This window comes from Rhineura floridana, chromosome 3 (assembly GCF_030035675.1).
Source record: "Rhineura floridana isolate rRhiFlo1 chromosome 3, rRhiFlo1.hap2, whole genome shotgun sequence".
Lineage (NCBI taxonomy): Eukaryota > Metazoa > Chordata > Lepidosauria > Squamata > Rhineuridae > Rhineura > Rhineura floridana.
Window position 1 is genome coordinate 58,546,234 of NC_084482.1, and position 21,665 is coordinate 58,567,898.

Consider the following 21,665-nt stretch of genomic DNA (forward strand, 5'->3'; position numbering starts at 1 on the left):
ACAGCAATCGACACTAGATGGCAGCGGCGTCATGCCATTAAGCGTCCGTTATTGTGAAACGCGTACGTTAAAGTGGGGTATGGTGGAGTATGGAGCATGTACTTTATAGTGAGGCGACTTTAAGTGAAGCGACTTTAAGCGGGGTATGCCTGTAATTGGTAGGAAAAAGCTGAAATACAAATCTTTGAGCAGTGTTATGCTTTGCACACAAGTTAGGGGGAAAAGAAAATAAAGGCACCATTTGCAGCAACATAAAAAGGGCCAGCAGAACAGAAGAAAGCAGCTGGAAGTTGCTTGTCAGCCCATAGGAAACAATATGAAAGAAGGGAGGAGGAGACAGAGGGCATGGAAAGGGAAATGATTGACACACCCACCTAACAACAGTGAAGCAAAGTGTCTATGTGGAGCAGGGAAGTAAAGCCGACATGTATTTTTCTCCCCATTTGTATTATCAGTGGATTGGGTACAGATTTACAGGGGGGAAACTGCTTGATCGCTTCTGTTTGCTGGCAACATCATGTGAACCATGCAAATTTAAAGGAGATGTAAGGAGCACCAGACAAACAGTAAGCCACTGTGTAGATGAGCCCATGGTCAGGGCTTTTCCTCATTGGTAACCCCTTAGGGGAGTGACCTGTCAAACCTTTTCTCTGTAAAGTGCCACGTACATTCTTGGGACTAAATAGTAAATAAATAAATAGAAATGAAAAGAATTAAAAGCTTATTAAAGCTTGCCAAGGGGGTTTGACCAAGTGGATCTAGGGTGTGGTCAATGCATCATTGCGGGAGGGAGTGGCTCCAGCCACCTTGAAAGAGGCGGTGATCCGACCACTCCTGCAAAAGCCTACCCTGGACCCATTGGTTTGTGACAACTACCGACCATACCCCCTTTTTAGAGAAGGTGATTGAGAGGGTTGTGGTGCAGCAATTGCAGGTACTCTTGGATGAAACAGATTATCTTGACCTATCCCAGTCTGGGTTCAGGCCTAATTATGGGACTGAATAGGCTTTGGTCGCCCTGATGGATTACCTTTACCAGGAGAAGGACAGGGGGAGTGCGACCCTGTTATTCTTACTTGATCTCTCAGCGGCTTTTGATACCATTGACCATGGTCTCCATCTGGGCTAGGGTTGCCAGGTCCATGGCCTGAGACTGATCCTGTATCTTTAGGAGAAGAGAAAGTCAGCCAAGTGCAGGTGTTCTTGCAACTCTGTAATGGGAAAAACCACAAGGTGGAATTCTTCCTTCCCCTTGCACAACTTTTAAAGATACAGAAGACCTCTTGGAGGCCGAGCCTGGCAACCAAAAACTCTTCTGTACCTTTAAAAGTTGTGCATAGAGAAGGGAGAATTCCACCTTGTGGTTTTTCCCATTACAGTGTTGGAAGACCACCTGTACTTGGCTGACTTTCTCTTCTCCTAAAGATACAGGATCAGTCTCAGGCCATGAACCTGGCAACCCTAATCTGGGCCGACTTGGTGAGATGGGTATTGTCAAGAATACCTAACGTTGGTCAAGCTGAATTGGGTCAACCAGAGAGAATTCTGGGAGCCTGTGGTTCCTTAGGACTCCCTGCTGGGGGAGATCCGAGGCTCAGTGTCAGACAGACAATTTGCAACCTTGCAAGAAGATGCAACTGAACCTTAGCTGTTATCCCTTATCGGCTTCCTAAGATTAAAAGTGTTGTAGATCAGAACCCCTGGGTGATGCTGTCTAGCTCCCTTATCTTCAAAGGCTTCAAAGGAGTGGATCACGGCAGGGGCAGAATATGGCAGTTTGCCTCCCCCCCTCCTTGTTGACCGATAAACTCCATAAAAATGAAGGATGCTCCTTCAGTCTTTGTTCCCTATTTCCATCTACCTTGACTCGCCTGAAGTGTGACAGAAAAAAGCTGTTTGGGAACCAGGCAATTCTACTGTAAGTATAGGATCTTAGCTTAGAAAGTTCTTTGTTATTTTTCATGCTCTGTATTGAACCTCTCACCTTGGTTATGCCAATGTACTTCATGTAAGTGATTAGCTTTAAGGAAACAAACTGCTGCTCTCTCTTTTGTATGTACCATTCTATTTTCTTTTAAATAAACTATCCTTTTATAAATGGTGTGTATTGGCTTGGAACTAGCGATTCTAAATCTAGTCCTTCATTGCTGAATGCTACTGATTACCATTGATTAATGAGGGTTAATCCCTTTATAGTTCACATAGGTCTCTGAGATCCCTTCTCTCAGAGAAAGGAACCAGGAAGAAGGGTGGTGGCAGTACTACTGAGTAATTACTCCTGAAGGAGGGAGAGTTTTTGCCTGGGAAGCAGAGACCCAAAGGAGTTGGGACTGTTCTTGGAAGCAAAGAACCTCCCTTGGGGTGTTGAGGGGAAAGGACCCCAGGGGGACAATTCTTTGACAGGTATTGGAGGTACAGTAGGGCCCCGCTTACCGACGCTTCGCTTACCGATGTTCCACTAATGCGGCGGCTTTCATTCCCCGTTTTAAAGCCGATTTTGTGCTTTTGCGGCATTTTGCAGCATTTTCACGTGACGCGCCCCATTATACTCGATGAGGTTTCGCTTTTCGGCAATTTCCGCTTTACGGCGGGGGTCCATACTGTACTGTTTTACAGTGGTTCCGATCTTATCTCCAAGGTCATTCTCAGAGAATAGCATTGGGTGACTGTCTTTCGACCCCCTGGCAGTTGTGCTGTGGGTTGCCACAGGGTAATCTTGTCCCCAATGCTGTTTAATATCTATATGAAGCCCTTGGGAGTGGTCATCAGGAGATTTGGGGTGAGGTGTCAGCAGTATGCTGATGATACCCAGCTCTATTTCTCTATAACATCTGAATCGGGAGAGGCCGTGCAAGCCTCCAAACCCCGTGGTGGGCTGGATGAGGGCCAATAAACTGAGTCTGAATCCTAGCAAGACAGAGGCACTATGGGTTGGTGGTTCTCAAGTTCAGATAATTGGTCAGTTGTCTTCTTTGGATAGGGTCGTACTCCCTCTGAAACAGCAGGTCTGTAGTCTGGGGGTGCTTCTGGATCCATCTTTGTTGCTAGAGGCCCAGGTGACCTCAGTGGCTAGGAGTGCCTTTTACCAGATTTGGCTGGTAAGACAGCTGCGGCCTTTTCTGGACTGGGATAGCCTGACCACTGTTGTCCAAGCACTGGTAGCCTCCAGGCTGGATTACTGTAATGCGCTCTATGTGGGGCTGCTCTTGAGGTTGGTCCGAAAGCTGCAGCTGGTGCAAAATGCGGCGGTGAGACTGCTCACTGGGGCAGGGTATCACCAACATGTCACCCTGCTGCTGAAAGAATTGTACTGGCTGCCCATTTACTACTGGGCCAAATTCAAGGTTCTAGTTTGGGTTTACAAAGCCCTATACTGCTTGCGACCAGAACACCTGAAAGACCATCTTATCCCTTATATATCCAGTCAATCACTGCACTCTGCAGGTGAGGGCCTCCTGCAGATACCATCTTATCAGGAGGTCCGTTCTGCACAACATAGGAAACGGACCTTTAGTGTGGCGGCACCTACCCTGTGGAATTCCCTCCCCTTAAGTATTAGACAAGCACCATCTCTGTTATCTTTTCGGCGCCTACTGAAGACTTTCCTCTTTCAACAAGCCTTTTAAATTGAGACCTATCCCAGTCTGCATCTGTGCTGGAATTGCTTTTTAAACTTTCTTTTTTAAAATGTTTTTAATCTTAGAAGATGTTTTCATACCTTTTTTAAGTAACATTTTTGAAGATGCTTAATGTGTTTTAAAGTTTGTTTTTATGATGTTTTAATGTTTTTGGTGCTTTTGATTGCCTCCCTGGGCTCCTGCTTGGAGGAAGGGCAGGATATAAATCAAATAACAACAACAACGATGATGATGATGATAATAATAATAAACAGCAAATAAAGGGGAGCCTTTTTCTATATTTCCCAGGAGACAGAAGCAGCGGTTGAAAAAACAAAGCGAGGATAGACTTTCAATTCAGTCTCCTGATCCTGGGCTGTTGTAACAGCCCTACTGTGTGATGGAGTTTCCACCCAGTTACTCAGTCGCAACTAGGGATGGGGTTTGCTACCTGATTCCATTCCATTTTTCAATTTGTTAAATGGGCTGCCTATTCTCTAGAAATTGTGTTCTACTAGTTATCGCAATTCCCAGTTCTCCCTTCTTTTTTCATTATTTTTTTCTGAAAAATTACATAACTTTCTCCGTTATTCCTTATGCTGCTGTATTACACAGTGTGGATTTTTCACATTCCACAACGTTAAATTGAAAATTCAAAACAAAACCTTACAAAACTTATAGTCCTGAACTCAGAAACGCTTGCTTAACAACGCTCTCAATTTTCATGGTGATACACAAAACAGTCAGAGAGAATAGAGAGTTCAAAGTCTAAAAAGAGAGGGAAAAAACCCAGAGCCCTTTTGGACTTTTGTCTCTGAGAGTTCTCATAATCTGTTGAAATTCATTAAAACTCAGCCATGTTCACAGAGAACCTGTAATCCTGTTACTGACCTTGCCCCATACTATGACCTTCATCTTCTGCAGTTTAAAAGTTAAAAAAATGCCTGGCTGATTTTTAATTAATTTAAGAAATTTTGGCTTGCACTGAATGATAATGTTGGGCATGCTCAGTAAGAACCAACTGTCAGTGTTCTAAAAGCCAGACTCACAGATGCTTGGCTTGGCTAATCAGGGGGCCACACCCACACCAGACTTAGATTTCACTTGAGACAGTCATGGCTTCCCTCAGAGAATCCTGGAAAGTGTAGTTTGTGAAGTGTGCTGAGAGGAGACTGCTATTCTCCTGGCAGAGGTCCAGTTCTTTAATTCTGCAGCCTAATTTGGGTGACTAAAATTGCTTCATTGTTGCCACTGTTAAACAGTTGGGAGTCAGAAACCTTTGCTGATCTACTGCAAACCACTCAAAGATCTACCAGTCGATTGTTATCTACCTTCTGCCCACCCTTCCTAGAGAACTTGGCATTATCCAATGGCAGGATTCTGCAAGAGTTCAGTACAAATCGTTGATTTCTCAGACAAAAATCCCCTTCTTAATGCTACTATTTCCCAATTATGTGCTTTTCCCCTATTGCATCATATTTCTGGAATTTATTACTACCTAACTGCCAACTTGCTATTTTATGTATACCCTTTCATACTATAAATCTATTGAGGGTGCACTTTTCATTGCAGAATTTACACGGAAGTGGACCTATAATACAAACTTCTAAGGTTTCATAATTAATTTTAAAGTTTTTTAGCACTGAATTTTATATTATTGTAACCTGCCCTGGAGAGCCATTGTGGAGTAGTGGTGAGAGTGTCGGACTACAACCTGGGAAACCAGGGTTCGAATCCCCACACAGCCATGAAGCTCACTGGGTGACCTTGGGCCAGTCACTGCCTCTCAGCCTCAGAGGAAGGCAATGGTAAACCACCTCTGAATACCACTTACCCTGAAAACCCTATTCATAGGGTTGCCATAAGTCAAAATTGACTTGAAGGCAGTCCATTTCCATTTTCAAGGGCCCATCAATATCTTCTTTTAATCTGCGAACTAACCCCCTTTTGTGTCCATTAATTTGCCAGCGTCCATATTACGTTCCCCACCATTTCAGACTTTCTCCTAGTTAAATCTGCACTTCCCCTACCCTGTTATAAATCGATTATTTTTTCTGTCCTGATTATTAAGCACTCTAACCTCTGTAGTGATGACATCTTTCCCCACTTTTTTGTATTACGGGAGGATGATGTAAGATCCCACCCTCTGTCCATGCCTCCTCCTTGCTTACAGTTCATTCCTACTTCTGGTAGTGAACCAGGCTGCTTCCTCCTTCTGGCTTCTGTAACTGTATCACATTGCTTTTTTAAAAAATACCCTACTTTTTTGCAATCAAATGTAAAATAAAATGTTTAATGACTTACGTTTCCACTTAAAAGCTATTTTGTGATATTATACAAACAAGGGTCAAGACATTGAAATCATGGCAAACCTGCGCATGCACATTAAAATTCAAAAAGTTAGATATACATTTATGTGCTCTTCCGCAAAAGCAAAGTATTGTTCTGGACCAATCACCGTAAGGGGTGGACTTAGGGGTGTGACTAATGCAGAAGTGATTAGACACCCCCAAAATTAACACCTGTGCATATTAGGGATGGGGTTCACTGCCTAGTTCTGATCCCCTTATATTCTGATAGTCTGTTGTTCAATCCTGATCTGCCTTTTTTTGTTCCCACTTGCTTTTGCACTTGCTGATTCAGTCCGCTGCTGCTGTTGTTTTTGGTGGCAAAAAAAATTATGCAATTTTTAACATAAATACTTATGTAGATGTATGTATGTTAATTGATAATAGCGATTGTAATTACAAAGATAATTACATAAAATCAGGGAGAAAATTGAGGGGGGAAAACATGCCGATTACAGAGCGTCCCACCACAAGAAATCAGTGCCGGTCTGAAAAGACAGCAGACTGTTGAAGTCAGTCAAAATCCGGTACTAACTCCGATTTAGCGGATATTCTCCCCCATCCCTAGTTTATGTGGATATGAAAATTCAGGTTTTAAAAAATAAAATACATGTACATACAGAACATGTATGGATCTTGAGCCTACCAATGAAATATGGAAAATGGGGGTTTTGAGGTTAGATATGGATGGGCCCTAAGATATTGTCACCCACATACTATTTTTTAAATGTATTTCTTACATTTATATTCCACCTTTCCTCCAAGGAGCTCAAAGTGGTGTATATAGTTCTCCTTCCTCTCCATTTTAGCCTCACAACAACCCAGTGAGGTAGTTTAGATTGAGAGACAGTGACTGGCTCAAGCTAACTCACTGAGCTTCAAAGTTGTGTGGGAATTTGAACCCTGTCTCCCAGGTCATAGTCCAACACTCTACCACTACACACACTGGCTCTATTAAGCACTGCTACCAAATTTTAGTCACTTCTCATTTACAGTTCCCCCCCCCAACAGTTTTCTTTCAAAAACCATCTGGGGCAAAAGAAAATCACAAAAATTCCCACTGAACTGTTGGATTTGGATGTTCCTTTACTCTAGCCAATGTAACACGCTAGGGTAAAAATACTGCAATAAAACTGAACCAGAAAAGCAGATTTAAGTGTTCATACAAAGTTTCCCAAATAATTCTCTATTGATTATTGTATTTGTGGTATATTTTTAGCCCGGCCAATGGAAATTATTACAGTACATAATGCCAAATGAAAACTGACCCAGAGAAGCAGAATTTATTTCCTTTCTTCTGACACAACACACACAGCTTGGGGAATTTTACTAGACCAGGATGCATTGGAATTTGGCTGCAGGTAGTAAAATCCCCCCCACTCCCAATCTATAAGTCTCTTCATTTCTGTTAAAGTAGTTTAAAAAAAACAGTTATAAATCCTTCCCTCTGTTTTTCCTTAATTATTTCCTCTCTCCTCTTTAATCCCTGCCTCGCCTTCTTCCTTTGTATCACATATTCTTAGAACATAAACGTGTGGGCAGGGGCCCACCTTTATTCTACTCCAGTAGTGCTTAGCAAGAGGTAAGTGCTGAACAAATAATTGTATGATGCCAAAATTCAGCAACTAGCTGAAAATCCAGTGAAACTGGCAGCAATTAAATCAGTGCAGGACAGCAGGACTCTGCTTCTGGTCCTAGAAGCCTGTAATTCCACCCAATGCTTACTTCAGATTAGTTCTAATGGCTTTAATAGGATTGAACTAAACAGGTTTGGGATCTCTTTACTTTTACACATGTCATTTTTCTGCTTTTGGTGAAAGCTAGATGGTAATATTTCCTTACTCCACAAGAAACTGAAGATGGTAGATATAATCCACTTATTTTTTTGTGAAAGCGCACTCAAAGGTCCAAACATTTCCAGCTTGCAGCTCTCAAACAAATAATTTACTTCAAAGTAGCTGCCCACTATCAGAGCAAGGAAGTTTAGGAGCTAATGCTAGATCTCTAATTTGAGGGATATGTTCAAAAGCCCTTGCACCTTCAACATATATTCATTTATTGGGGTTTTAAAACATTTTGGTTTAGGCATGGTGGATCAGGGATCATGCATGCAACAGACTTAATTTATAACTTTCTACACTAGACCTTGATGGAACAATCTTGTTAGCAGGTGGGAAATTGCCCATATTCTACCATGTAGAGTCAGCAGAACTTAGTAGAAGGAGCTTCTCACCTGTGCTGGACTTTTGTTTGTTTAAATAAGGGCTGGTGAACCTGCAGCCCTGGGGATATTGTTAGACTCCAAACTCCCATTACCAGTATGGCCTATGGTGGGAGTTGGAGTCCAACAACTTCTGGAAGGCCACTGGATTCCCACCCCTTGTTTGAAACAACCTTTCCTAGTGATCATCTGCAAATCCAGATTTTTCAATGCCAAGTATGGCATGCTTTGATATGCTGTTGGAGGTCACTGATTCATAGGGTCGCCATAAGTTGTAATCGACTTGAAGGCACATAACAACAACAATAATGCTTCCACTAACAAATTTAAATGAACACGTGTTACTACCTCTTATTGTAATATAGAGAAAGCCAATATATTTCATCTCCCTGATTCTGACATTTCCATGATGGGAATTGTTGGTCTCTAACCTTTGCTTTGGATGACAAAGACTCTGTTTCAAATTCCACACTTCCTTGGTCTGACTATCCCACCTGTACGTGAGGAATGCTGGGCAGGAACATGGAAGAGAGCTTTTTCTGAAGATGCACCCATGCTGTGAAACACTCTATCCTGGAGAGGAGTCTTGCCCTTGGAGCCATTTTTAATTATATTTTGATGTCAGTTCCAGCATACAGTTTTATATTTAACTGGCTAATTTCATCACTTTTGTCAGTTTCACAATTTATTTTACTGATGCCCTGTTTTCAATACTTGCTTTTTAAATGATATTGTATTTGGTTTTATGTTGTTAACCATCTTGGGCATGTTTCGATGAAAGTGAAGGAGATATATTGACTGAATTTTAAAAAATTATCCTTTCAGATAGGGTGATGCACTTTTTGCCTGAAGAATATGAAGAGGCTTCTGAGAAGAGCCTGGATAATGATCTACAAAATAATTAAATTTATATCCTGCACCTTCCTCCAAAGGAGCCCAGAGCAGCAAACATGTCAATACTAAAACAATACAATTACAATGCAATACAACGGATGCTTTACTACACCAGTATCTGTGGTTCAGATGACACTAGCCTTCAGGCCTCAAAGCACAGGTTGCACTATGAAACTCAGAAGCTTGTTCAATAAAATATGTCCTGAGCCTCTTTGTCTCATTCTCACATCCTGAAAGAAAAATGGACACAATAATATACAAATAGGAAGCAGGGGATTGGCAACAGCCAATTATGACTCTTTCTCTAGTAGGTGATCCTAAAAGTCTTTTCTTATTCCAGCCAGGATTTAGCTTATGAAAAAGCTCAGAGCCATAACTATTTTAGGCAACCTTTTTATTCCAAGGAAATCCGAAGTAAACAAATGTGATTAGATAAAAAAAAATTGGTATAGAAAGAAATATGCAAGATTTTGAGTTCACAGAAATCTTCATCAGGCAGAAACAGTTCTGTGGCTTTCAAAAGCTTTCTTATTTCTGTACCGAAATAAGTTGGTCTGATAAGGCATACCATTCTGCCCATACCTCTGTCTATTAAACCTTTACTCAAAAGTACTGGAGAAGTCAGAGAAAATTCAAATGCATAAGCAGGATTCCCTCTGTCCGAATTTGAACAATATCCCTATATGTTCCCTACAGTTCTAAAGGAGTGTCATTGAGGCTTTTGAGGTATTTATGAGGCACATCCAATCTCTGGAGGCAAACCGACACCAACAGATAGCCCTGTAATGGGTTCTCTCCTCTAACCACACAAAAAAATGGAGATGTGTGGGGTAAGTGTAGGATCAACATGGGTGATGTTTCCACACTGTAAAAGGATGCCAAACTAGGAGCACAGGCTGCTTCCCTAAGAACATGTCCTAACCTAGCATTCACAGCAGGAAAGCACTAAAATCACCCCCTATCTGCCACAAATGGTGTGACTTGCAAGGATACTAAAACCTGCAGTTACCTCTGGCATCAGAACTGGCCAAGGCTTTGTCCAGCTCATGTAATACAAACAATCAGGTCCCAAGCACTTGAATTTACCAGTTTCCTTGAAGGAGCCATACACAGAGTCCAGATGCAAAAACAACACACACACACACAAAACCAGTGTGCGTACACAGAATCAAGCACCAGGAGGAGGGTGGTGAGATAGGGAGTTTTCTGCAGGCCATCTCATTCAGAGAGAGGATCTCCCCCCCACTTCCCCATAAAGCCCAGTTTAAGAAACAGAGAAAGTCATGTAAGTACTCACTGGTAGCTATGATTATGGCCACTACACTGCTGTCCATGGGAACACTGGCAGTGGGAGCATGTGTCCGTGCCTCACTTGGCTCGTTCATCTCTGTTATTGGTCTACTTTGAACTCCCTTCCAGCTTGGTGGCTCTACATGTAGGGACACCTGCCAGGCTGACCAAAGCCAGTCCCCTCAAATGAATGGCTTATTATTTGACCAGCCACCCAGCTCGATCAGCTTTTGCCCCACACGATGGAGCCCATTCAGTCCACTCCGGTTTCTTCCGGCTTCTCTTCTTTCCCTTGGGTTTGATCCTGGGATAGGTCCAATTAATGAATGGGTGTCCGCTCCTATTGTGCCTGGATTCTGAACTCTCCGTCTGTTGTCGCCTGGTGGGTTCCACTCAGCTCTCTTGGTATTAGCATATTATTCTTCTGGCAAAAATGTTTTTGGCATGTTGGGAGATGGCCCTGAGTTCTCCTTTTCCTCCAGAAGTGGACTGGTTCTGGAGTATTTTGGTCACCACCGGAAGAAACTGCGACTACTTTCCGTTCTCGTCTCCCTTATAACAGATAAGCTGTTCCAAAGGTGGAAGTACCAGGAGGTTGGTTTGGTTCTTTCGGTAGCCTTGGTTTTGATCTTCTGCTCCTCCCGAAGGAGACCCGCTGTCGGTTCTGCTCGGGTTTCACATTGGTCTCTACTCTCCATAGGACCTATTCTATACAATTCGGGGTTTGGGGCAAATCCAGTTGCCTCACCTCGACGGAAGGCTCTAAAAATGTTTTTAAGCCTTCTGGGCCTGGCCAGTTCCATTCGGCATCCCGAGCCCAGTCGAGTTACACGTACCTGAAAAAGCCATCAAAGGTGGATGGGAGAAATGCAATGCTGACCCAGGGCTGGAATCAAATCGGACTAGGTGAAACAAAAAACACCCCCCCCGGGTTTTGAGATGCACGACTTCTCGCCAGTCTCGCGGAGAGATCTTTGCACTCTCTACCGCCTTCCTACGCCTATCTCCCAGGCTTCGCTTCTGATTGGTTTCTGATACAACGCTCTCGGTCCCGATTGGTCAAAAGTGAGAACCGCTACCTTCTCCGGATGGAATATTGTGTCGGTGGTCGTCATAGAAACGGTGCACGAGGGGAAGCTAAAGGAACGCTCTTCCTTTCCTCCTCCAACGTTCCATTATCAATGGATATTATTGTGCATCGTGTTTGCCCTGATATCCCCCTCAGTTATTGGCTTCTGTCTGTCCGAGAAACAAAACCATGAAGGGCAGAGGAACTTTCTTTAAAGCATCGATTATGATGATAATTGTACGGTAACTCTACTTTGAAATGTTTTCAAATATCTCGTCGTCGTTGTTCGCTTGTAAAGGGCCTAAAATTTCCTAAGCGCCAGTGGAGGCTGGTGGCTCCGATTTCACTGGGGCAGTGAAGACTCACTGTCCCACTAACATCGGAGCCACCAGCCTTCACTGCAAGCGCTGCCCTTGTACTTAAAAGGTAAGGGAGTCCTTGTCCATAGACACCATATGAAAGCACAAAGAAACGGGGAGAGAAGAGGAAAGCAAGCACTGGAGCAGCTGCTCCCTGCCTAGCTGATGGCTGGGGGTAGGTTGCCCCCCCTTGCCATAATACTCATCGGTGGGAAGGCAGCCGCCCAGGGGGATCGAAGATACCTGACTGGAAGCAGAGGCCAAAGTGGGTCTGTTTTCAGGTTCACAGTCCAAAGTAACTCGAAGCTGGAGCAGAGTATTCTTCCGTGTAGGGAAGCGAGTTCTCCGCAGTTGCCCCTTTTCTCGCCAATCGATGCAGCCAGGCTGGTCTTCCCCATATTTAGTTAGCCCGTACCACATTCTAACAAGTCTGATGGAAGAACTAAGTGTGGTGTAGGGGAGAGAGGGGAAGATAGAATGTGAGGAAAAATCTGCCCCGTCTGCTGGACACATTAAAAATAATGATACTAAGTGCCCATTGGGTGGCATGTTTCTTGTCACATAACTAGAGTCTTCCGGCACCTTAAAGACTTAATATATTTATTATGGCATAAGCTTTAATGGCCACTACCACCAGTTGTGTAGTGTTAAATTCAGAAGTGCAGGGTCATTTCATGATAGCCATGCTACACCCGCTCACAGCCACGGCCCCCTATTCTGCTTTTTCTCCATGCTCTACTGCAACAGACATCCTTAGGAGCCAGTCAGTATGAAAGTCTCTGTGTTACCTACTGAGAAGAGTCTTCTCAGCAGCTGACTCATCTCCTTTCACTCCCTATTGGGAGTGCAAAAGGATAAGGATTGTTCTAGTGGCTAACACGCTCCCTTTTCATGCTGATTGGCTCATATACAGTATAGAGAGCTGATTGGGACCCTGCTCCCAAAAAAGTAATGGATCTACACCCACCCCTCGGCAATCCCAGACAACTATATCCATGTCCACCACACTGGCTTTTTAATACTGCTATTTCTGCTGTCAGATTCGTGCCCATTTATGCTTTTGTACTGAGACTGAACTGTTTGTCCTATGTAGAAGGGAGCCCCATCTGCACTATACATTTAAAGCAGTACCATACAACTTTAATAGTCCCGACTCTCCCTCCCCCCCTAAACAAAAACCTGGGAACTGTAGTTGTTAAGGGTGCTGATAGTTGTTAGGTGGTGCCTATTCTGCTCACAGAGCTACAGTTTCCAGAGTTCCCTGGGAAGAGGAGTTGACTATTAAACCACTCTGGAAATTGTAGTTCTATGAGGAGACTAGGGGTTACCTAACATCTTAACAAATTACAGTTCCCAGGATTCTTTAAATTTATATAATTCAGCACTGGTTAGGCCTTATCTTGAATACTGCATCCAGTTCTGGTCTCCGCACTTAAAGAAGGATGCAGACAAACTGGAACAGGTTCAGAGGAGGGCAACAGAGATGATCAGGGGACTGGAAACAAAGCCCTATGAGGAGAGACTGAAAGAACTGGGCATATTTAGCCTGGAGAAGAGAAGACTGAGGGGAGATATGATAGCACTCTTCAAGTACAGGAAAGGTTGTCACACAGAGGAGGGCCGGGATCTCTCCTTGATCATCCCAAAGTGCAGGACATGGAGTAATGGGCTCAAGTTGCAGGAAGCCAGATTTCGACTGGACATCAGGAAAAACTTCCTAACTGTTAGAGCCATACGACAATGGAAGCAATTACCTAGAGAGGTAGTGGGCTCTCCGATACTGGAGGCATTCAAGAGGCAGCTGGACAGCCATGTGTCAGGAATGCTTTGATTTGGATTGCTGCATTGAGCAGGGGCTTGGACGTAATGGCCTTATAGGCCCCTTCCAACTCTATCATCTATGATAATATTGCTGATATAATACTGAACAAACCCCTGATGCTGTAGATGACACTATTAGGTCCTATAATAGCATTGCTAGAGAGGACATGTGGAAACAGTTGGCATCTTGGCCTGGCACAGAGGCTGGCTCCTGTAGCTGCAGCTCCAGTTTGGGGCCTGCTACAGGTGAGTAGCTGTTTTAGATTAAGAGGCAGAACTACCATCCAAGGCCTGTGAGAGGGAAGTGTCATTGTACAGGATAGGCTACAGATAATTGATGATACATTTACATGGTTAAATGGCAACAAATAGTGTTCCATTATTCTTTTTCTTCTTAGTCTGTCCCATTATAGTAAACTATTCCTGATACCAGCCTGCCCTCGTTGATCTGTGCCCCCCACCCCTTCTCACTGGAGAACTCTCAGGAATGCCTGACATAAGTGTCTAAGTTGTGAGTCTCTATCTGTTAGTCTTGAAGGTGTCACAAGACTCTTTGTTATTCTTGTTGCAGCAGTTTAGCACAGCTACCCCTCTGGAAATGCAGAATATGCTCACTGACTTGGATAAGTCTCACTACTTTTCAGTCTTCTGTACTCCCGTAAGGACAAAATGAGATAACCCTATAGATGCTGACACAAATTTGACTGATACAGTACTGTTTTAGAATTGTGGACGTTTCCCATATTCTTCCAGACCATGTTAATAGCATCACCAGATGCTGGTTAGGAAGAATATGTTGTAATTCTCAACAGGCCTGATCCTTCAGAGTGCTTAAATGGCAGATGGCTAAGGCTACAATCCAATACCCACTTAATTGGGTGTAAGTCCCACTGAACCCAATGGAACTTAATTCTGAGTAAACATGTATTGGATTGCAGCCCAAGGGAGCTTTGGGATTTTGAGTAATGCATATTATTAAACTTACAGAGTTGTTGCAAATGAATAGCTGTATAACACTCTAGTATCATTCTGTCTCTGAATATAGGAGAGGAGCACTGATACTGGGAATGATCAGTCCTTACAGTTAATTAAGTCTTGTTAATAACTAATTTGCAGCTTCAATTAAACTTGAAGTCCTCTCACCAGCTAATATTGGCAGGTGAGTACTTTCTGGTATTACCCTTCATAGATTCTGGAAAAGTAGGAAGCTTATTCAATGCTAAGTGCCTACTCTTGTATTCAAGTATGGCCTACACATCATACCCTTAACATCTGCCTCATGATGGTGCTCTGCCGAATGTAGAGACGTTGCTTGGATAGTGAATCTACAGGAAGCTCTCTCTGCTGGGTCCATTAAACTTGGTTAGCCACCAAATATTTTATCAAGTGACAGGAACCTTTTTTCTTGCAAGAGATCTATTTATTTGCTTCACAGAAGATTTCTTCTAAGAACCTTCTACGTAGCATGGAATTTCAGCTTATTTGGCTGCATGTACAGATTAAGAAAAAGGGTAGTCTGCGAGAGTGTACAGGGGAATCTTTTGGATTTTACTATTGTTGGACAAGGTGGAAAGGAACAACCTACTTCACAGCGTTGTTGTAAAGATAACATGGAGAGCTGGGAGAACCATTATGCCACCTTTTGCTCCTTGGAGGAAAGGTGAGATATAAATGAAACAATTATCTCCTAGAACATGCCCTTAAGAAGTAATTCTTGCTTGCATGCTGCAAGGATCACAACATAGCTAGCACACTCTAATTTTGGCAATAATTTGTAGTCCTTCTATTTGTGCCTCTCGTAACATGAAAATGAAAAGTGTACAACTCACACGACTTAAGTTGAAGATAGAATAAACCTTTACGAAAGCTGGACATGATGTTTAGTGAATCCTACTACTGATAACCATCCATAGTTCTATAAAACACTTTCCTGTGACACAACGCAGGGACAACAATTGTCTTCTACAAATTTTAAGGTAGAATGCTCATCTTTGAACACCAAGGATGTCATTTGCAAAAATATGAGTTATTCTTTTAATTTAATTTTACTTTATAAGCAGTGGGCAAACATCAGAGGGCACAGCTTTTCTATGCAGGGCCAGCCTTAGGGATTGGTGAGCTGGGCAGTTGCCCAGGGTGCCTAGCTGAGCTGAGAGGTGTGCCAGGTTGTTTGGGTACTAATACAAAAATAATCTTCCTTCAGTTAGCTTTAAAGTATGTTTCTTTTGCAGTTTCTTCTTTGATGTCATTTGTGCTAGGCAGAAATCAGTGGACCACAGCTTTACTTTGAGGCACCATTACTGAGCACTTAGCACCGCAAATACTACAAATACATCAAGAATAATAAAGTAAAACAGTGAGGTGTAAGAGGTCAGCTGGATACCTTTTCATTTACAACTTTTATTATGTTTAAAGATAAAAATAGAGATTCTAAAATAAAGAATACTTACCAAAAGACAGGAACTGCTACAAAACAAAAGAGTGTTAAAAGCAAAACCAGTGGGAATGTAAAATCTTTATGTCTGGGCAGCAGTAGAGCTAAGATAGGTCAGGCAGGCTGATGACCATCCCAGTCAAGTAGTCCCAGTTACAGAGTTCGTTGTAAGGAGAGAAGGAACAGGAAAGGCTTTAACAGGGATTCTCTGTCACAGAAAGAACTCCAGGCCCGCTGGGGAAAGAGTTCAAGTCACTGAGTGAGTGAATGCCAGCAAAGATTTCCAGTAAGGTGCTGCTAGGGAGTAATTTTCTGTGACAGTTACCACAGGGAAAGGCGTAGGAGTGGCGTGAGGCCAGGCTTTAAGGGAGGAACCCTTCCTGAGTGAGCAGCAGGCTACAATTAAAAGACCTGCGAGTCTGAGCCCCAGGAAGCAGAAAGCTCTTCCAGAAGGGGGTTGGAATTTGGAGGTGGTGCTCAGGAGAATCACAACCCCATCCCTATTTCCTTATCCCCATGTAAAAAAAATGAAGCTCACCCTTCATTCTGCTTGATCCCAGGGCAAGGAGAATTCTCACATGTAGTTTGCATTCTTGAGGGGGCAGCAGCAGATCCCTAAATGTCACACCTGCACCAGGCCCCATAAACCCTCTGGATGGCCCTACAGGGCTGACCGGGGGGGGGCACTAAAGGCACTCTATCTTAGGGCCAGCCCTGCTTCTGTGGGTGTAACGGATTAGGGCAGCCCACCATTTTGCAAATAAGGAAGCTGCCCCAGGCAGCAGATGCTGGAGGGGGACTGAGGTGTTGGATGACAGAACTGTGTGCCATGAGGCCTGCACTGCATCCCCAGAGTTAGGCTAAGAGAGTGGAAGATGCTGTCCCATCACTCATGTAGAACTAAGATTCTACTGCCAATCTTGTCAGCTTCCATTTGACAGTTTACAAGACATTCTTTCCTTGTAGCAAGAGCCTTGTAAGAGCACATAAGAACCAAAATGGTGTCAGGTGGTGGAAAGTGATCAAAAACCAAGCTGTGGTTGTTAAGCTAATCACAAGCATTAGTTGGCCTGTCCTGGTAGAAAGAACTGTTGCTACACTGGCCTCAGGGAATGAAACTGCTATGATTTTATAGTGAGACCTTGTGCAGTAGTTACTAGATAAAATAACCCAAAATTGTGTACCCTTGCATACATATCAGCTAGAAAAATATGACCCCAAACCAGAAGCTGGTTTTGTTTAACATTCCCCCCCCCTGCCCCCCGCATTTTCCAATAAATGGAAGTAGTCTCCCTGGTGCTGTTTCAAAATCTATTTGCTGAATGGTTTGGAAAAGTGCCACATTTACTTGATCAGCTCTCATTAGGCTCATTAAAAGATTATAATATCAGAGCGTAGGCAGCCTCACTTTGCACCCTGGAGTGCAGCAGTGCACAGGTCGGTAATAAAGGGGAATACGGCAAGGTTAATCATGCTTGACAGTGCTATACCAATTTTTATGCAAGGGACCTCTGAACACTTTGCAAAGATTAATTTATTCATCTCTTTTGCAATGGAGGGATAATGATCTCGTACAGTACTTGGAAACACTATGATGTAGCACACCAGAGATCCCACAAAATTACTGATATGGTGAGGAATAGAATCTACTACTTCTTTGCCAATGCAGTTTCTCCCCTCCCACCTGTCCTTTGTATAATATGCTAGAACTGGATTTATTTGGCTCCAAAGATACGTTTATTATTTTATTGCACTTAGTAGCATTCAAAGTCTGCCCAATCCCAACAGGTCAGGACAGATAACGACATTAAGAACAAAGGATATGGTCCATCTCATTTGACTAATGTGAACCATGCCTAAGCCCCACCCCCGATGTGTTCCCATTTTTTACAACCATGTGAACTAGAAATCTTTTTAAAAACTGAGTCTCTGTAAGCCAAATTCAGTGGCAAATGGCTCTCGTGCCGTATAACTGGTGTGGATATAGAACACCAGAATCCAGCTTGCAGCAACAATTCAAAGGTACTGAAGGACATGAACAGGTAATGGGAGAGAATCACGTCACATATGTTTTAATGTCCCCCCGAGGTTGGAAGCTGCTAGTGCAGAATCCTGCAGCAAGGCCACTAAAGGGTGTACTCTATCAACAGCCCATAACACCTATGATGAAACAGCTGCATTGGCTCCCAATGTGCTACCAGTTTAAGATCTTGCTATTGGCATATAGAGTCCACAACAACTTGTGGACCAGGTTACCTCTGGGAGCACCTTACCTTGTATACTCCAGCTCAGTACTTTGGTCTTCAGGACAGGCACTCTTAATAGTGTTGTATGCTCCCGAGGTTTTGTAGTTGGAGAAAGGGAAATAAATGTTGCACGGGCTGGATCTCCCAACCCAGTTCTAAGCCTGCAGGTCAAAAGAATCAAGCTGGAGGCAGCCACTGTGTGTTCAGCTCCACCTAACCCTTCCAGCTGATAAGCAGATGGTCAAGCACTTTGGAAGATGATTTTGGCACTGTTCTCTAAACATCTCATGCTAGCATGTGTGATGCTAGCAGGCTGGGTGTCTTTTTGCTACAGATCACGCTACCAAAGGAACCAGTGTGATGTTTCGTAAATATACCCAGAGAAGTGACCCTTCCCCGAGATCACTTGTGTTGAGGGACAAAATATCAATTCTGTCCATCAATAAAACAAAACAAGCAGCCAGCTATAAGAATCCACACTCTTCACGCCATAGAGATAGAGATATATTTGTGTTGCATATTTAAGACAACTTTTACATAATGCTTTCAACACAAAAATTTCGGCACTTGTTCTTTGGGTCAGGTTTCAATGTTAGCTCTGCCTAGCTCACCCCCTTGGCTCAGAATGCTCAATGCACTTAATGAGTCCCCTTCCCAGACTAAGGTACAATCCCCCTACATCACACTGTGTAACTGGAAACAGAGTGGGTTGTGCCCTTGGTGGGGGGAAAGTGGCCTAGTAGGAGCTCAGGCCAAAGAACGATCAGTGTACTACAGGTCTGGCAGACCGCATTCATAAAAATCTTCCATTATCTTAAGATTCTTTTTAGCACCACCATAACTCTTGAAATCAAAGAACTTTAAAAAAACAGAGGTCATTTGTGATCTGTGCTTCTGATCCAAGAAAAAAGAAGGGGAAGTACTCTTTCTTGAAAGGCTCAGACCAAACAAACCCTGAGATCAGAACTTTCATAAATCTTAATAAAACTGTATCAGAACTGTGAACCTCAGGTCCATTTCAACTGCGAAGAATAGCTACCTCCTAGAGAAGCTTTTCAGAGGCAGCAACAGCTCCTCCCCTTGTCAAATCAACTATGTGTTCTCTCTGGAATCTGATATGGCACACTTTAAAAAAAACTCCAAAAGAGACTGTTTTGTTTTAACACTTTTGTTTCGTTAACAATCATTGGGGGGGGAGACAATGAGCCCCAGACACTGCTGTCCCCAGTTTACTCAGGAACTGGGATGTGCTTGAAAGATCAGATCAGGAGATAAAATATGATTAGACATTGGACAACATTCAATACAGGTCACCCTCTATGGATGGGAACACTCTTTTTGGCTGGGAAACATACAGCTTTAGAGGACTAGATTCTCCACTGAGAGGGTGGGTGGGAGGGAGGGAGGTCACAAATCAGGCTACCTGATTTGACAATGTTAACAATGAATGGGAAAACAATTCACATCAGTTGACAGACTGGGGCAGAAGGTCAGGGTTGACTGTCCACTCTGGCAGCAGTAGCAGGTGCAAATTTCAGCAATCTAATGTCAAGAACGTTCATCCTGAACGCATCAGACATCAACACAACCTGGTTTAAGACCCTTTGGATGGGACAGGTAGAGCCATTTATCTAGCTCTGCAACATGTCACCAAGACACAAAATATAGCCAGATTTCAAGCCAAAAGGGGAAGAATAATATGCAAGATAGATACAGGGGCTTGAGAATGACACACTGTACAAGGGACATTAGCAAGTATGGAGGTTTGGCACAATTGGCAGCTCCATTAACGTGGAGCGTTGGCACAGCTGCTGGAGAGGCCCAGTTCCCTCCTTGCTTCCAGCTGGGGGTTGGACAACTCTGAGTTGCAAAAAAGAAAAATAGGGAAACTTGCTCTCTCATATGTCAGCAGCAAGATCCAAGCCCCCAGTACTTCTAGGAGAGAACATACATCCCACCCTCTTCCCATCCCTAGAGAAACAGCCAAAAGGACAAAGTTATGTTACTGTGTAAGAAGAAGAAATGAACACTGAAATGCTCCCCTCGGAGGTGGAGGGGTGGGATGACCATTGCCTCTATTGCACTTTGTTCTTTTATATATATTTATATATATATGTACACATAATACATTTGTAAAAAAATAAGAACTAAAAGGATGGGGGGGGGGAAGATGGGAAACAGGTCTGTCAAGCCAGCCCCCAGCTACTCAGAGGACACAGACCCAGGAAGTGACAGCCTGGTTTCCTGCATTCCCAATCTACCCCACCTGACCATTTCCCAGAATCCTCTGCCAGCAACCATTTGGGAACAATGAGTCCGGATCTTGCAGAGCATCATCCACGGTTGAGAAGGGCATGCTGACTTAAGCATGCTGCAGCCAGGAATCTGAAAGCTCACCTGCCAGTCTAGAGAGTTTCCAGTGCTTGGACCCATAAATACGTAGCACCTCCCATCCACATAATCTCTCTAGCCAATCCTGAGAATGGTGAGTGGGATCTGTGCCTTCACACCATCTGCACCACCAACAGCCAAGATCCCTCTCTCTTGTTAGCCCACTTAAAGATGGTGCCCTTTCACAGCATAATGAAGTCAAGAGTTTTCCCTGTGGAGAGGAGGGGCATGTTTGCCCACCCCACACCTGCCACAGAGGATGCTTCCTTGATCCCAAAAATGTGCTGCCGGCAGCTCCTGCTACCTCAATCGTCCATCAGGCTTGATGGCTCCCAGTTCTGACTTGGGGTCCGGGGACAGCGAACTCCAGGAGGTTTTGCTACAGAGCTCCAGAATGGAGCAGCTGGAGGGACTTGCCACACAGAGGCCAGCCACTGACCAGAAGTTGCTGACACTGCTATCTGTCCAGTTCTCTAGAGCCTTGCCAACTAGCTGTGTGTGCTGATGGGAGGCTCCTCCCATTTCATCCAAACGGGGGAGACTCAAGATCCCAGCCAGTCCCTGGAAATTCTGCTCCATGTACTCGTTGCGGGGAGGACCAGCATGCAGCGACTTGCCATCATCTGAAACAGAACAGAGAAGGAAAGGCAATTAGCTAAAGGCACACATGCCCAAGTGCTCTGTTAACTCCTCCAATGAAGTAGGATTTAACAACCTTCCTCTAGGCCAGGGTTGGGGAACCCTTGGCCCTCCAGATGTTGCTGAACTACAACTCCCATCATCCCTCACCATTGGCCATGCTTGTTGTTCTACAGGGCCAAAGGTTCCCCACCCCTGTGAAAGGCTCCCCACCCCTGTGAAAGGCTCACCTCATTCCTATTTATTATTATTATTGGGTTGTATCAAATGCTAGTCCTACTCAGAGTAGATCCATTGTAATGAATAAGCCTAAGTTAATCATGTCCATTAGCTTCA

At 43.7% G+C, this 21,665-nt stretch overlaps 2 protein-coding genes across 5 annotated transcripts in view; both read right to left on the reverse strand.

Annotated features, from left to right (window-relative positions):
- LOC133379905 (uncharacterized) overlaps nt 1-11,353 on the reverse strand; it is a 32,251-nt gene extending 20,898 nt beyond the window's left edge. For all 3 annotated transcript variants that reach the window (XR_009761303.1, XM_061616064.1, XM_061616063.1), the window contains exon 1: nt 10,378-11,353. Coding sequence is in view for 2 of the 3 variants with exons in the window: in XM_061616064.1 (XP_061472048.1) it covers nt 10,378-10,465 (88 nt within the window). In the remaining variant the exon portion in view is untranslated. The remainder of the gene's footprint in view (nt 1-10,377) is intronic.
- Nucleotides 11,354-18,790: 7,437 nt separating this feature from the next.
- The window catches only part of XYLT2 (xylosyltransferase 2), a 44,888-nt gene continuing 42,013 nt past the window's right edge, over nt 18,791-21,665 (reverse strand). For both annotated transcript variants that reach the window (XM_061616066.1, XM_061616065.1), the window contains exon 11: nt 18,791-21,313. In XM_061616066.1, coding sequence (XP_061472050.1) covers nt 20,991-21,313 — 323 coding nt within the window. In that variant the 3' untranslated portion in view covers nt 18,791-20,990. The remainder of the gene's footprint in view (nt 21,314-21,665) is intronic.